We start from the raw sequence: 16,498 nt of genomic DNA, 5'->3' as shown, positions 1-16,498 counted from the left end.
TCATACCACATAGAGATGCAAAAATAAAGGAGCTGTCCCACATGCAAAGAGTTTTGCCTGGTTTTATTTGTGATTTGAGGATTTGGCTGTGTCTAATGGTTAAGTGTTTACCTGTTGGATCAATCTTCCTCAAGTAAATGAATCAGCAATAAAGGGTARAAGGTGATTTGAAGAGGTCCAAAAAGAGCTCCAGTTTACCAAAAGTAAGCACTTACTTCTTGACATTACGAAATWTTAAAATTCATTTTAGTTGGAGTGGATTTCTCACTGTAGGCCTTCAAAAGCATCTAATGTTTCTCCTGCATCTAGGAAGGGAATTTGTTATTTTAAAAAATAAACTATGTTTTTGTTTATTTGTATAKAGAGAGATATCAGAGTAATCACCAGGCACCTAGGATGAAGATACAAGTGCTGGGGTTGTATAAATAGATTTCCACCCACTGTCTTTGGGAAAGCAGAATTAGGGAAAGCTTTTTAAGAGAAAATGAAAACAGCAAGCTAGCACCATCATGGAATAAAATAATTTTCCATTATTTTATTTATAAGCTTTGTTGTCACTAGAGATATTGGTAGGAAAGCAAAAAATGAAGGTAAAAKAAATATCTTTCCAATGTTAGAGACTAAAAAATGAAGTCCCCAATAAAGACTTTATCCATTTTTATTTATATGTTCTCTATTTGAGGGCCTGTAAAACTTCTCATTTCTTCTCTCATTTCCATGTAACAACGGAAGGATGGCACTCGGAAAATTTCTTAATAAGTTCCCAAATCTTTGTGTTAATGTTACAATGCAAAAAAGAAAGACAACTCATTAGCTGGGTAAGCGTACACCAGCAAAGGAAGAGCTGACAAAAAAAAAACCATTGAGCATTTAGCAGTTTCTGTAGTGGAAAATAAACTCTTGGCCTGAATACAACTCTACAGATGTAATGCCAAAAATGAAGTAACTCCTTTCTTTCACACAAGCCCCTGAGAGTCACTGGAAAGCCTCCCCAGACTTCAGATTACACTGTAATTTCATTTATTTTTCAGTAATTCTGTAGTGGGTAAATCGCTGAACTGACATTAAGGAAATGGAGTTGGTTTCCTGTTCCTGACACAGATTATCTGCAAGACCCTGGATCAGCCACAATACAGTGACCAAGAGCAGCCCTGCCCAGAAGGACGTGGGGGTGCTGATGGATGAGGGGCTGGACATCAGCTGGCAATGTGCACTTGTAGCTCAGAAAGCCAATGTTTTCTGGGCTGTATCAAAAGCAGGCTATCACAGCCTGTGAAAATGAAAAGCTTTAAATTCTGAATGCTGTACTAATTCCTATTCCACCAATTTGCTGCATTTCAAAGTTAACCAATGGCTGGTTACTGATGGGGAGCTCAGACCAAATTTTGCTGCAGTCAGGTGGACAATTTCACACCACCAGTCAAWCACCATCACATTTTTAATATGCTTCACAAGGTGAGCACTTAACCATGGAATGGCTAACTTAGAATACTATTAGTTCAGTMTCAACCAGTGTGGTATAGGTTAATATAGATAAAACATAGTAAATACTTATAAAAGCTTTTAAGAGGCAGGATGTACAGGTCCATCCCTTAAAAGGGAAGCCAGCTCCCATCAGTCTGTGCCATATTATTGACTGGTYTATTTTCTGTAGGTTACCCCTGGGCAGGAGCCTCCTGCCTGTCATGCTCATCACCATGTAGGGTTGGCCCACATCAAGCACCCAGACACCCAGTAACCACCTCATAGCTATGGATACCATATTGTTCCCTATAGGCACAAAAGGAATTAACCTAATCCTGTACCCCCTTCCTTCATGCCTTCATCTTTTGCCCCAAGACAAGGGGCCTTTACCTCACTTTGGTGAACTGAGGTTGGAGAATAGCCCCAACATGGTTTTCAATTACCACTTTTTTAAGAAAGCAAAACACAAAACAGCAATTTCTGAAATCTGAAGAGAAGCAAGGTAGTGCGGTCTTTAAGTATCAGAGAGAAACTCATCCTCATACATTTTTTAGTTTGAGAAGCTGTGCTACAAAGAGAGGGTCCCCAAAGCACTCAAACCTTGGAATCTGCGAGCAGCACACACCACATCTCCCTTTAGAGGTAGAGGAAGGAGTGGTTGGAGAATTACAAACCAGCAGCCCTGGCTTACATGCCTGGGAAAGTGCTAGGAAAAAAAATTGCAGGGGTAGCAAGTATTTCTCAAGAGCAAATTGTTTCAAAATTATCTACTTTGCTTTACTGGCAGAGCAAAGAACCTAGTAGTAGGCAATTTTGCAAATAACTGGATATTTTTTGTTAAATAAAGGGTTTGCACTTACTTCCTACATTTTTTTTTAATTAAAGGTTAGGACACCACTTGCCTCCAAACACCCTGCCTTCACATTCCTCTCCAGATGGGGTAAACAGGAAATCTTGCATAATTGTCAATGTTCCTTATACCAGTTTGGCATTGACCTGGTGCCAAAAAGCATTTAGCACCTTTGCTCTTAAGAACCCTCAGGAGTTTAATTACTGTTGGAATTACGACTTGGGAAAAAAACAACGGCCTATTTGTTGAGCAAACATTACAATAAGCTGAATGTTTTATTTCTCAATCAAGTTGTCTTTGTGCAGCTCTATGGACTCCTACCTCCCTTCCAGGACAAAACGTAGGAGTGATGGGCCAAGCTCCTTTATCCTGTTATRCAAATTATCTGGTCAAGCAGCACAGGAGCAAAGTGCATGCCAATGCCTTAAAGTAACCGTCCACAGCAAAAAGTGTCTCAAAAGTACCTAACGTGGGTTTTAGAGTAGACTTTAGGAAAGTGCATTGAAATAATGCACTTTGGAAAATCCTGTTCATGGACACATATATTCAAGAGTGCTTAGTGAATAAAGCTCCCTTCCTGATCTCTGGATCTCAGATTTTTTCTGGACTGTGGCCCAGTTCAGCTGAGGGGCCAAAYATACCACCTAACCTTCCCCTGTCACATCCACCTTTGAAACAAGTGGGACATTTTCTTGGGATACGTGGTTTGACCTACTCCCTGCCTGATCAGATCTCAGCACTAGATCTCCTACTTGGCAGCAGGTCAGAAGGCTACCATATAAGAGAGTTGGGCAATATGGGTAATTTCAAAAGAAGAAGTCAACCTATTTTGGCTCTTCCAAAATTCCCCCCCAAATGAGGGACCTGTGGCCAGAAGAGGGRTGCTGGTTTTGGAGAAAACAGCTAATTCTAGAGGCAACCTGYGTACAGCCTCATGGAAATGGTGTTTAACATTCCTGCATGGCTARCCACAGTTGGTCTGCTCCTCCATGCATGGGTTACCAGGGGAGATTACCCTCAGGAGGTATTGAGTGCTTTSTCCCTACTCAAAGTGTCTGAGGGCYTTGAGCAGGKGTGAAAAGGTCAAATAYWTMAGAGGAAGACACTGAAACATCTGGTCTGGTAAATTAAGCATATTATTGCCTTCTTTGTAATATTATGGAGGGTTAGCATTGAAGATATAAAAATTCATTATGCTTTGTGTATCTTTCCAGACAGTAAAAATATAGAAAACGCAATGCAAAGGCTAGATTTTACTTCATATCTGCAGGTGTCAAGCGTTCTGAAATTCTGAAAGGATTACAGTGGTTCAGTGAGTCCAGGATAGTYCTTATTTGAACAGCCTCTAAAAATACACCTTGATGTGCTTTCTGGAGGAGAAGGGAGGGAAGGGTCTAAAGGGAAAAAGGAGGAAAATACTTGAAMCAGAAGAGAAAGAACATTAGAAGTAAGGGGAACAAGACAGTGAGGCTGTGTGCACATTAAGAAGATGTGTAAAGCAAATGGAAGTCTGTGTGTGTGGGAGTAAATGTGACCCCTGAGAGGACACATCCACCAAGCACCCATGTTTGGCATTCCAACCCTCCTGGTGTTTYACAGCCTGTGTGTGCACTGCCTGTGTGTGGTCAGTCAGTGTTTTCATGGTAACATCTGAATGCAGAGAAAAAAACATCTGTAAGCATTTGTTTTTTTAAATATACTTGTGTAGTTTATTTTCAGCTGCCTAAGTCGTGTCCTAAAGACAGGACAGCCTGGAAAAAGGCTAATGAGGATGTAAAAATGGAACCTGGATACTACAAATAGGTCTGATCATCAGAAAAAAAAAAAAAAAAAAAAAAAACAACAACACCTTGGGGGTGTCCAACAGCAGAGGAACAGTCCAGTTCAAGAGACCACTCTTAAAATGTTTATTAAAATCTGCCATATCATTGCTGGTACATCACTGTAACATGAGGAGTCAGATTCTGCTTTGGGAGCTGCACAGACTTGAAAATCCAGARCTGGTCATGAGAAAGTTCAACAAAACTATGTTTGAGCAATAAGAGGTTTACGGTAAGTCACAAAAGCTACCAAGGTGTAACACAGATTAACTTTACCTCTCTAACCTACTGCATCAAGCCACAGGCCCACAGAGGAAGAAATATCTTCAATTCCAAACAAGCACACTCACAAATGTGGGCTTAGAAATCCTCACACAAATAAATTCTGTAGTTCATTTGMCTTCTCCTGGTCAGAATTACTACAAGATGGAAGCATTTCTTCTTTGTTGTTTAGTGTCAATGTTCAAGCAGCATATAAATTCTGTGGGATCCCTTTCACACCCAGGCCTGTTATCTGTTTTTTTAAAAAAAAAAATGAAAGTTAAAAGATAAGAGAAAGGAAACAGATAAATCTTCAGCTGARTATAATGAAAACATTCAAACATTGTAGAACAAATCACAGCAACAGACTCCTACGTGGTGGGTGCCCTGCTTCAACAGGAGCCCAAAAGAGTCATTATTGGAGTTCTTTCAAACTCATTAAGATCACTAAGATTATCAAGCACTACTCAATAATTTTGCTAATTTAAACATTATCTGTGGCCCTTACATGTAGTCCTTATCTTCAAAACAATTAATAGTAATTYTTAACATGCTTTGCCCATGCAAGACAAAATGTGAATTTGGAAAATGCCAATTCTCTCGTGGAAAAGGAGAACTCAAGAACAAAACCAAAAAGTCCTCATTCAATCCCTCTGCAGTCTCCTAAACTGTACTGCTTGAGGAATCTATCAGTTCTCAGCCATGAGAAATCTGCTCTAAGCACTGCTTTCAGCTGAGTGTCCAGATGCCAGAACAGATCTCCATCCCTCCTGTAACATAACTTCATCCTGTTGCCAAACTGATAAAAGAATTTAGTTTGGGTTGATGCAATTGCTGAGTAAGAACTGTATTTTATTCTCCTGATGTGCTTTTTGATAATGGAGTGAAAAAAAAAAAATGAAGAGAAGAACAAGTTTCAGATTCAAGAGCCCTGGACAAAAATGTTTCTCAAAAAGTAGCAACCATTTTTAACAGACTAATAAAATCCCAAAAGTTTTGGGATTGGGATGCAAAATTTTTCCCTGGTGAATTTAAGCTTTTGATTTCTAAAGGAGAAATGTGTTCTGTAAACATTTAGATTTCCTGGTATAACTGAAAACTGAAAAGCAAGAATGAAATTTYCAAAAGTGATGAAAATACAGTAAGAGACAAAAGCAAACCCCAGTTGCACATATTACGTGCTATCCATCTGGCAGACCCATAACCACTGACTGCCTTCAGATCCTGAGCAGCCAGCTTTGCCCAGCCCAGCTATTACACTATTATTAGCAATTTCTCCAGATCTTCCTTTCAAGAGCATGGGCAGCTCTGCAAAAGCAGCTGTGCCTTGCTGGGGGACAAACAGTGCATCTGGGGCAKCTCATGAGGTMAGTGGGATGAGCAAGGGCAGCCAGGGTCACCTCACTCTCAGCAGGTGAGGCTTGGMAGGTCTGATGTACAGAAKGAAAGAAATAAAATCYGCTCACCTTGAAAATCTCTCCTGCRTGAGGTTCCTTGGCTAAGGTGGCCTCGTCCAGTCCATCRGATGCAGAAGTCACATACATTTCTGAATAGTCCTTTCCACCAAAACAGCAAGAGGTGATCCTCGGAGTAGGCAACCTCACAGTCTGGATTCTTTTTCCTGGGAAAAATGTGCAATTGTTTTCTAAGGTTCCATTTCTAGGAAGCATATAAATGAAGCAGTACAGTGYGTGAGGCCAGAAAGGGCAGGGACACCTGGCCTGGGATGGATGTCATTCCTTAAAGCATTTCCCAGGTAAACATTTCAACACTGAGAAATTTTATAAAYAGTGGTAGGTATTTTTTTGTTTGGTTTGGTTTTTTGTTTGTTTGGGGTTTTGTTTTKTTAAGTGGTRGTKTTATTTAGAAGAGTGTGCACTTCATCAGCAAACCTTGGGAGCAGGGGTACCTGGCACTGGGAGGCAGCACAGGGAGCTGCATTCTTCGCATGGCCAGAGCCTGAACCAGCAATGCTCTTGGCAACCCATGGGGCAGCAATGGGTGACACATTTCACCTTCTAATCTCACCTTCAAACCATTCCTCCTGCTGCCATTCCCCTCACGTTTGGATGCAGAAATTGGTGGAGGTCTCACCTGTCTCTGGGTCTATGCGAATGACTCTGCCGCCATCAATGCAGGCCACCCAGAGCTTCCCCTCTGCGTCTATGCACATCCCATCGGGCATCTGCTCCTCCTTTTCCAGATGGTACAAAAGCTTGGGGCAGGCTGCAGGAAGAGGTACAAAGCTGATGTTTTGTGAACTGTTACTTGTTCTGTATCAGAGCCCAGTCTAACTTCTTCCATCCTCTTGCACATGGCTATGTTCATTTTCTGTGTCCAGAGAAGGACATGCTGTAAAATGTACATCACATATGCATTTTGCAGATGTGTTAAAAGCCTGATTCAGCCTGGCAAAAGCAAGTCCCCAGGAAGGCCATTCCAGTCTGGGATTTTACCAAATTAGTGCTCCTGTTAYTTTACCAAGAGAAGGAACAAAATGCCCCATTCTCTTGCTAACCCACCTGCTGCCTGCCATAACACAGCTGCTGCAAGTGCAGTAACTTTTCCTGGGCTTCTGGTCATGGCAGCCTGGATGTGTCACATAAATAATCACCTGGGTTTAAACGTTGGTGATAAGCAATCACTCTCCACTGAAGATGAAAGACTTTATTTTTTAATGGCCAAAAAAGCAACCAGTTTTGATTAAGCCTGGACACCAACTGCTCATGGTCTAGGATGCAGTGCAGATGTTCTGGTCCATGGAGCAGGGCCCATGGACCATGAAACACCTGCTCTGAGCCACCCAGCATCCTCTGGCCATTACTCTACCCAGGAACAGACAGTTGTCAGCATAAAGTCAGGCCTAGGAAAATCAGACAGATTGGTTTTTTATATTTACAGGGGGAAAAGCCGTTTTATATCCTCTTTAGAAATCTTAGATCCTAAAGTATGTAGAAATAGATGTTTTCAACAAAATGAAATCTGAATGAATGTAATTATTTTGTGTGATTTTCACCCATGATCTCATGAAGTCCACACTCTCTTTAAAGTACAAAGAAGGCAGCTGAGCCATTTAAACTCTTGTAGAGTATATCAGGCTGCTACAACATAAAATATCTCACAGAGTTTTGAAATGAGATTATATCCATTTTACTTACACTTAAAGTTTCTTCTTTTGCATATATGATAAAAATTGTTTACCCATAAAATGAATTTAAGTCACATTTGAAAACATCCTAATTTCAGAAATTGGTTTGGGTAATCTCCATCACAATGACAGCTTGATCCTCCAAATACCTTTCTGTGATATATATATAAATGCACGTTCTCCACTTGTATTTATGGAGCTAGTACAASCAAAGTAATTCCAGTAGATGGCACTCAAGAATAAATAGCATCCTAAAAACTCTTTCTCATTCTGCAGGGTAAGTGGTTCCATTCCTGTTACTCCTTTAGCAGGTCTAAGCATAAGCCATCTTCCCAGGTGAAAGTAAACTGAAAGACTGCCAAAAGTTTGCTCACCAAATACACCTGGTGAGAAACTAAATCTGAGAAATCTCAGAGTTAGCCTGTTGACAGGTTGTAAGCAGAAGATATGAGATCTGTCAAATAAATCACTGCATCTCAAAGGCCCAGGTCTTGCTGCAGAAAGAGCAACAGCACCTCTTGTCACCAAATTTAAAAGCATATATACCGATCTTTCCAGTCTGCACGTCATAGCTGAAGGCATGGACAGCGTATGACAGGCTGTCGATGTGAAAGAAGGTCCTGTGGTCCAGGGACCARTCCAGGCCATTGGAGATGTCCAGCTGGTCTAACTGTTTTATTACTGAATGGTCAGGGAAGAGGGTATAGAGAGCTCCTTGCCGCCTCGCTCGGACCCCCGGTGCTGTCTCTTCAGCCATCGTACCTGAAATGGAAGTGGGAGCACTGGTTAGAAAGTGGAAGCTTGTTCCTTGTGTTTGATCAAAAACCTGTTCTAAGACCAAGAGGTTTGAGGGCGAATCACAGGAGTGTTATTTTCTTTTCTTCCTAAAAAGAAAAGATTTTTAGGAGGAAATACTTTGCTGTGAGGATGGTGAGGCACAGGAACAGCTGTCCAGAAAAGCTGTGGATGTCCCATGCTGTGAAGTGTTCAAGGCCAGGTTGGATGGGGCTTTGAGCAACCTGGTCTAGTGAAAGGTGTCTCTGCCCATGGCAAGAGGGTTGGAATGAGATGATCTTAAAGGTCCCTTCAAATCCAAACCATTCTATGATTCTACAATTCTATGATGAAAGGGATTAATAGGTCCTGTCAGATTGATGAGAAAGAGTAAAAGGAGCAGATCAGGAGCAGCTGCCTCTCGCTGAGATGATCCTGGTCACTGAAAGGATGTTTCTGCATTGCCATGAGGTTTAAGGCATAGCTATCAAAGACCCAGAGGACCCCCAGGACATGCCAGGCGGTTGAGGTTTAGCTCACAGTTAAAGCCAAGATACAGGCAGGCATCATGTGCTGTTTTTGTTGTTGCTCTTTSTGGGCTGCTTTCATTRTTTAAATGGGCTGTGACCYTAAAATACAGGTGCACACCATGTRCCTGAGAGCATTGTCCAAAYACTTGTTGAACTCTGTCGGGCTTGGTGCCATGACTGTTCTCCTGGGGAGCCTGTTCCAGTGCCTGACCACCCTCTGGGAGAGGACCTTTTACATAATAWCCAACCTAAATCTCCTCCTTGCCTTCAGGAGGCTGAGGATCTCACACCACATCCTTGTTTTCCACAGGCTGACCGAGAGAGGCTGCATGCAAAGAGTGCAAGCTGCAGCTCGTGCTCTTCTCCAGAAGCTGCAACTTTCTCTACATGTCCAGAAAAATTCCCACCTACATGAGCCCTTCACTGGCTTTTCACCTCCCATGGGGGCAGTTGTTTGAAAAACCCTATCCCCCAACTAGGACAGCCTTCCTATCAGGTGGCCCTTGCCAACAGCATCTGTCCCCATTTAGGTCTGAGGATGTGGAGTCCCCTGTCCTCCTCCATCAGGCAGTAACCAAACAAAGCATTCACAAGACAGGAAATAAAATGCCTTAATTAAAATACACTGTGATTAGTTTCCCTTTGCTCTGGGGGCAATTTCTGCCAGGAACTTACCAGCAAAAAACCTCCCCTTTGGATCCACTTTCCCATCATTGAAYCTGTTGTTGGGTTTATCCTGCTCAAGCTCGAGGATGGTGGTGACTGYCTGGGTGTCCCAGTCCAAGAAGGCAAACCTTGTCCCCAGTGCGATGACGTAGCCGCCACACTGCCGCAGTGCCACTGAGCCCACACGGGCATCTGTGGGTGAGAGAGAGCAGAAGGTGAAGGGCAGCTCTGGGGCCATCACTCAGCCCTCACCGAGGGCATCTGGGCTTGGCTGGGACATCCCTGCCCAGTAAAAGCTGAGCTGATGCTAAGATCCTTCTCCCTGGGATGGTTAGCACATCTCATTGGCTCCACGGTCCATGGATTTTTCCACCTTCTAGGATGGCACAACTAGATTAGGACTGTATTTTTTCCTCTGCAAGTCCCAAATGAAACTTGCATTCCCATTTAGGCTTATCAAAGGCTACACGTRCATGGTCCTCTCTGCTCAGCTGGCTCAGGCCATGCTGTGCTCAGCAGCACCTTGTGAGAGGATAGGGTGGGCTGTCCATGGAAAGTAAGAGAGAACACCAACCTGCAGAWCTCCTGCCAGGAGGGATGGATGGGACAGCCAGAGGAGACCCCAGGATGAAGCAGTGAGTACAGACTCTTACCCACAGACACACTCTGCACCTCGTTGGTGACTGGGCTCCAGCGGCAAACTTTCTGTGAGTTGATGTCTACATAGACAAGTGCRTTCTCCCTTTCTTCCCAGACAGGGCACTCTCCCATCCGGTTCTTCTCCTTCACAACAGACTCGATTTTGATGGAAGAAGACATGGTCTGAGGGGAAGTTAATAATGGATTTAATTAAAAGCTCTCATGTGGATTTTTTTATGCCTACAATGTTTAAAAGCAGAGTTTGTAAATGGCAAAGCACTCCAAATCCCACATGACAGAGTAATTCAGGAGGTTCCTATGACATTTCCATAGCCTCATGGCTGGAACTGAGCTTGAGGCACTTCTTAGCAAAACTTTCCTAAACCACAGCTTCTGATGAGGCACCTGCCTCCAGGCTCAGGAGGGTTGGGGCCATGGCCCTGAGCTGGGATCCTAAGGGTCCCCCRGACCACAGGGAGGGATCAGCAGGCAGCAGCACCAGTGAATCTTTTCGAGGAAAAACAAGGCTCTGCCTTATTCAGAGAGGTGCAGTGGCTTCCTCCATAGCAGGACATTTACACACCCGCAGCACTGGCTGTCCTTTGCCACAGAGGCCACTGCAGAACAAGCACCTGTTCCCACACCGAGTCGGTGAGAATATGCAAACATTGAGGAAGGTTCCTGCCTTTGAAATCCTACTGCTTTGTTTTYTCTCCAAGCATTTCCTYTTCATCAGCCTCCTCACCACCCCARCTTCATCTCCTACCCCTGCTGCATACTCTGAATTTCACCCAACACCAAGCTGTGGGGTGCAGTTATCCCAGGTACTGCTTGGGGTGCCAAAGCCACCAGTGACACTCCCATTCCATATGCCTGCTTCTGCCAGGAAYTGTTCATGCCCTGGCTACCCCATTCCCATTGCAGCAGGGTGCTCATGGGGACATCAATCAGCAATAGCTGACTAACACCCACAGAGGGTGCAAAATCTGCCAGGTCTGTGTCCAGAGCACCCAAAACACGGATCCTGAGCCTGCCCTGGCCTTGCTGTGGGGTGGGATGTGAGCAATAACCTGCACCATTCAGCTCTTACAAAAGCAAGAGGCCCACTCACTGCCTCAGTCACCCCAAATTGAGCCGCCTCCACKGCTGCACCCACTGGCCTCAGCACATTTTTTTCCACAGATTGGGAGATAATTCTTGGGAGGCAGCCAATCCCTGACATAACATCAATCCTAGGGATTACTGTCTTCAAGTGGGCATTGTTTCACAGTAGGTGAGCTGTTGATATGGTTTACAGATAATTAATTAGCATTAATGCGCTTCAATGTACGTGGGAAGAGCCAGTCAATCACTGTGAGTGGAGATGCCAGGGCTGAGTGATATGGGACATTTCCTACAATGAGTCACATCACCAAGGTAAGATTCAAATAACCCATCTACCAAATAGATCCTTCTCCCTTCTAAAAAACGCTGGCCACAATAGTCTGGGCAGCGAGCTACTCCATGCAGGCAAACAGCATCAGCCTAAAGTGTAAATGAGGATACACAGCAAGATGCCARATTTTAACCTCCAAAAACCTGTTAAACAATGCTTGAGCTGGAGGAGTGAATCTCTGCTGGGTTAAAGCTTTGTGTCATGTGGCTGCCATATGTGGGACCCGAGGCTTGGAGACACAATGCTGACTTTATTGTATCTTAGTCTGGAAAGCACAGAGCTGTTCTCACCCCTGTGGGAAAACAAGAGTTGGGCAGCAGTGYGGTTCCTGCAGAGGCAGAAAGCCTGCAGACGTGCAGCAGCCAGCATGTATTTGTCTCTTCAGCTATTTCATTGACCCAAATGAGCYTTGTCAAACCTTTCTTATCCCACCAGCTCCTGGTTCATTCACATCCCCCTTGTCCAACTCCTGCAGCACGAAAACCAGGGTCTGGCAGATAAGCCATGGTGAAATACTAATTCACAGATGCACCCCACATGGCACACRAGGAGCACACAATCACACCATTGCCAGCTGTTTCACAAGGCACAGGCTGTGGAGGAACCATCCTGCCTCACCAGCTGCCAGTGCTTCCTCCTCCGCTCTGCCATGTCCCATGGAGACCTGCCCTGTCCCATGGAGCCTCAGCACATCCCCAACATCCATCCCCTCTGCCAAAGAAATAACTCCCAGGTGTCACTCCAGCTGCAGTTCTCATACTGGGTCAAATCATCATCACCCCTCCCTGTTTTTAAGAAGAGAGCAATTAGAAGGGAAGGTCTGTGCTTTGATCGCTGAGGTTTCACCGATTTTCACAAGCAGCTGAAAATGGAGGCTTTTATCAGGAAGAACCATCCAACCCTAACAGGTAGCATTGCCCTCCAAAAGAGTCCCCACAAGCTGGGAGGGACTCAGGCCAGGTCCTGTCCAGTCCTTGTCCCTCCTCTGCTCAGYGAGCCACCTCCTGCCATGCCTTCCCTGCTGACACCCCGTGGAATTATGCAGCAGTAGCGTTTCACCGAATACAGCATCTCAGAGGGGAAAATGAGGAAATGACCCCAAAAAACCCGGTTCAAAATATCCCAGCATAGTCAGTCCCCAGGCATCCTGCCATCTGGCACCTTTTYCTGTGGCACCTCATGCCCTGCTTGGCATGGCACTGACCCATCAGAGATGAACATGCGAGGAAAGACAAGAAAAATTCCAAGCAAAAACCACCAAATCCTTCTGTATTCTCCCAAAATAAAATCCCTGCAGGAAAAAATCATCACATTCACCCTACCTRTATCCTCTTTCCAAAATTTTGTTGGCTTTGCAGCCTCCTGGACTCATGCCTAAACCACTTATGGTGATTAAGGGACTGACAAGTGCCACTGAAATGTTTTCCAAGTTAAACTGCTAAACTGTTTAACTGGTAAAAGTGACCAGAATTTGGAGACCATAAGAAAAATTTCCTGCTAGGAATAAAACACTAATATAAAACCATCCACTAATATAAAACCGTCTGCTCTAGAAACTAAACCACGCTTGCTGGTAGCTATTTGAAAATAGCCTTTCTAGACCCCAGTCCACATCTCTTTCCAAATGATCTGGACAAAAAGTGGCCATTTCAGTACCCCTAAAAAGATACAGGTAAAATACAAATGAATGACTGACCTTAAAAGCACTTTTTGCTGTTTCCCTCCCTCTTTCCACCCATGCAAACACATCATTTAATTTTTRATGTCAAAAACCTCCAAATGTCAATAAACCTCCAAATAAGCAGGCAGACAGCTAAAACTTTTAACATACAGTCAAGCAACCACCTGCATAAACCAAAGAATTTTAAGAACCCTTTTCCCCTCAGTCAAAGAGCTGAATATTTTTACCAAGCTGGAGGACACCTATGCAAAACTCTGCAGTTCATGGCATCAACGCACCTGCTGAGGAAAATATTGCAAGATCTGGGTTGGTGACTCTTTTCCAGCACTGGTCCAATGAAACTGGCTGCTGTTTTCAGCGACGGTTAAAAATGTGCACCAGTTGATGTTATCTGCATGGAGCAGGTAACCTTTTACATTTTGTATTCAGTCAGCAGTCACATGAATGATGAGGCAGGGACCAAAGCCTTTCTGAATGGTCTGGTTTGCAGTGCCAGCAGCAGGACATGTGATAGAGAAAAATCCTTGCTCAGTGGTTTTCTCATGTCAGGAGAGCGTGAGAGGGAAATTGAGGCGTTGCACCATTCAGTCACCCCAAGGGCTAGCCCAGTCTTCCCAAATTTAGGGTGTTGAAAAGGGAAGGTTAATGAAAGATGCAGGGAAGGGTTCTGTCGTACTCTGATAAGGAGAAAAATATTGTCGTGATTAAGGCTTATTAGCATCATTAAGATCTGGCTCTTACTCCCAGCTGTGCCCCAGCCTTGTTGTGTGTGAGGTCACCTGGGCTCCTCACCTCGAGCACCCACAGCCTGATCCCACCTTGSCAAAGAGCTCCAAGCTCCTGCCTGCAGCACACACAGGGAAGAGCTTTTACCAGGGAGTCTCAGCGATTGCCATGGATGCTGTAGCATGGTGACGTCTTGTCTGGCTTTTAAGACTTTTATTTTCTTCCATCTTTGGCATTTGCCATCTTTTTTTCTCTGTAGGAGGCAAAGGTGGAAGGTGCCAAGTGCTTTCCCCCACCCAGCCGTGCTAAGCAGGGGGAGGTGACGGCAGGGCCAGCAAGGTGGGGACAAGATAAGGGGACATGGGGACACAGTCCCAGCTGAGCCRTGAGCCAGAGCAAACACCAGAGTTTTGGTGACAAAGCCACACTCAGTGAGGGCAGAAGCCACTTGGGAGGATTCAGCCCCAATGCATTTCTTTACTCAYTGAAGACTTTAATGAACCTTTTAATTTGATGTTCAAATTATTCACAGGATGAACATTTTTTCCCTGATAAGCAAGTAGACAAGATAGAGGTATTATCCTATCATAGTCACCATCACTCCACATTCAGAGATTAAAAAATTACAGCCCTAAGACATAGACAAATTCAAACATTTCTAGGGGAAAATGCARTAATACTTCCAAGTCAAACTCCTCCCAAAGTCACTGCATTACAAGCAAAGTTATTCTGGGTGCACTGAGGACCTTCCTCAGACTTCCTTGGCCCCCGTGGCTCCATCTCATCTCAGCATAAGCCATCGGTCTCTGCTCGCTCTCAGAAAAATTATCACATTATTCTCTGCTTGCTTTCCTTCTTTTAACCTAAATGATCACTTTGAAAGGAAGTTCAAGTAGAACAATATGCTTTTTTTTCCCCAGCATTTTCAGCTGTAAGACATATGCAAAAGGAAAATTCTGGCTTAAGATAATTTTCACTGAGAGATAATTTTCAATTGAAAAGAAAAATGACTGAAGACTGTAAGTTATCTTGTTTTCTGCAAACTACTTCCCAAAGCATTTTCTCTAAAGGGATTTTGGAGGAGAAAACCRCATTTTCTACACAACTCTTCTCTTCTGGTGACTTGACTGACTTCCCAACCACAGGCTGCAACGAAGTAAAACCAAGTCAGGTGGAGGGACAAAGAATTAATCTTACCACAGCCAAAAACCCCAAATGTGCAGGTGAGCATCTTTCTAGGTGAGCAACTCAGATGCTGGATCATCAGTGGCACAGGAACGACAGCAACTGGGAAAATTATACCAGAACATGTCTCTCTAATTGATTCAGGTGGCTGCAGATGCTCTGGGGATGCCACTGCCATATTTTCCACCATCTCATTCCTACTCTGACAACTTCTAGGCTACCAACACAAATATCACCTCTCCCACCATGCCATTTCAACATTCCCCCTGCCTTTCCAGAAGTCGGCCACTTTAGGAAGAGACACATCTCAAAGGTTTCGTGGGTGTTGCTGATGAGTGGTGCAACTCTGCAGTAGCAGGTGGATGTATCTGCTAGTCAGCCAGCTATTCTTTTAATTGTTTCCACAACATAAAGAGCCTGGCCCTGCCATGCACTTTGTTTGTTGCTGACGTTGCTGGGTTGCAAAGCAGAAGTTTCTAGTGAAGTTGGCCAAAGGCAGCCACGCACCCGTGTACCTCTGGCTGACCCCCAACCACGTTGTCTCCTTCTGGGGTGGCTTCCTCTGTCCTTTCCCACTACTTTGGTCTCCCCTGATGCAGCTCTTCACTGTTTCTTTTTATAGCCCCTAGTTTTTATCAACATAGAGCAGTCAGGAGAGYGTATCAAGGCATTATCGCACCACATAATGTGGTATTTAAATAATTGTGTTTGTTTTCTGTTCCCCACAGGCATATGTTCAGACAATAGCTCAGACTTTGTTCCTGTCGCTTTGCAATTATTTAGCAAATCCATCGCTTCCCTTTTTTTCCCCACAACTCCCCAAAATACACTTGTTTTACATATTCCCCTTGAGGGTCCATGCCATCATTCATTGCTCTAGAAAGTCAGATTTGTCTGTWATTTGGTTGTCCTGATCTCTTAGTGTTTTTACACACCTCTGCAGCCGCCTCCCTCTTGGGGATGACAACAGGCATGGTTAGAGTTACGGAAGACACAGGTATTAAAAACCCCAGGTACAGCTACTCACCCCAGCGATATCCCACTCRGCAGTGCTGTCCAGAAGTGAAGCCAAGGCTTATCTTTTCGTGGCTTCACCCTTTTGTAGGAAGGGCCTGGTCCCTCCCCGGTGCTTGAGATGGGAAGAACTGGAGTTCCCCAGGCAGTCAGTGCCGCCTGCTTTTATTCCAGCAGAGCTATTTTGCCAGCAAAGGATTACAAGAGCTTTCTCCAGGTTGGTTGGGAATAACTACGCTTCACCTATGACTATAGATTTTGGTCATGAGGGTGAAGAAACCCTTCAGGGCACAGCAGCTGCTCCT

General features: G+C 44.2%; 1 protein-coding gene across 2 annotated transcripts; it reads right to left on the bottom strand.

Annotated features, from left to right (window-relative positions):
* Nucleotides 1-4,020: 4,020 nt before the first annotated feature.
* Nucleotides 4,021-16,441, bottom strand: LOC130574734 (regucalcin-like). Of its 2 annotated transcripts, none has more exons than XM_057368115.1 (7): nucleotides 16,207-16,441; nucleotides 10,167-10,335; nucleotides 9,523-9,705; nucleotides 8,090-8,305; nucleotides 6,490-6,621; nucleotides 5,862-6,016; nucleotides 4,021-4,648 (listed from the first exon to the last, which is right to left on the bottom strand). In XM_057368115.1, the coding sequence occupies exons 2-7, from the start codon at nucleotides 10,330-10,332 to the stop codon at nucleotides 4,598-4,600; spliced, it is 903 nt and encodes a 300-aa protein (XP_057224098.1). In that variant the 5' UTR covers nucleotides 10,333-10,335; nucleotides 16,207-16,441; the 3' UTR covers nucleotides 4,021-4,597. The 2 variants fall into 2 exon arrangements, with proteins under 2 accessions (XP_057224098.1, XP_057224099.1); XM_057368116.1 differs by lacking the exon at nucleotides 16,207-16,441 and adding an exon at nucleotides 13,547-13,658.
* Nucleotides 16,442-16,498: the final 57 nt, after the last annotated feature.

Source organism: Malurus melanocephalus, unplaced genomic scaffold, assembly GCF_030028575.1.
Source record: "Malurus melanocephalus ecotype Western Australia unplaced genomic scaffold, MMel_1.1 scaffold_88, whole genome shotgun sequence".
Lineage (NCBI taxonomy): Eukaryota > Metazoa > Chordata > Aves > Passeriformes > Maluridae > Malurus > Malurus melanocephalus.
Note: the sequence above shows the minus strand (reverse complement) of the source record. Positions and strands in the feature narration are given on the sequence as shown.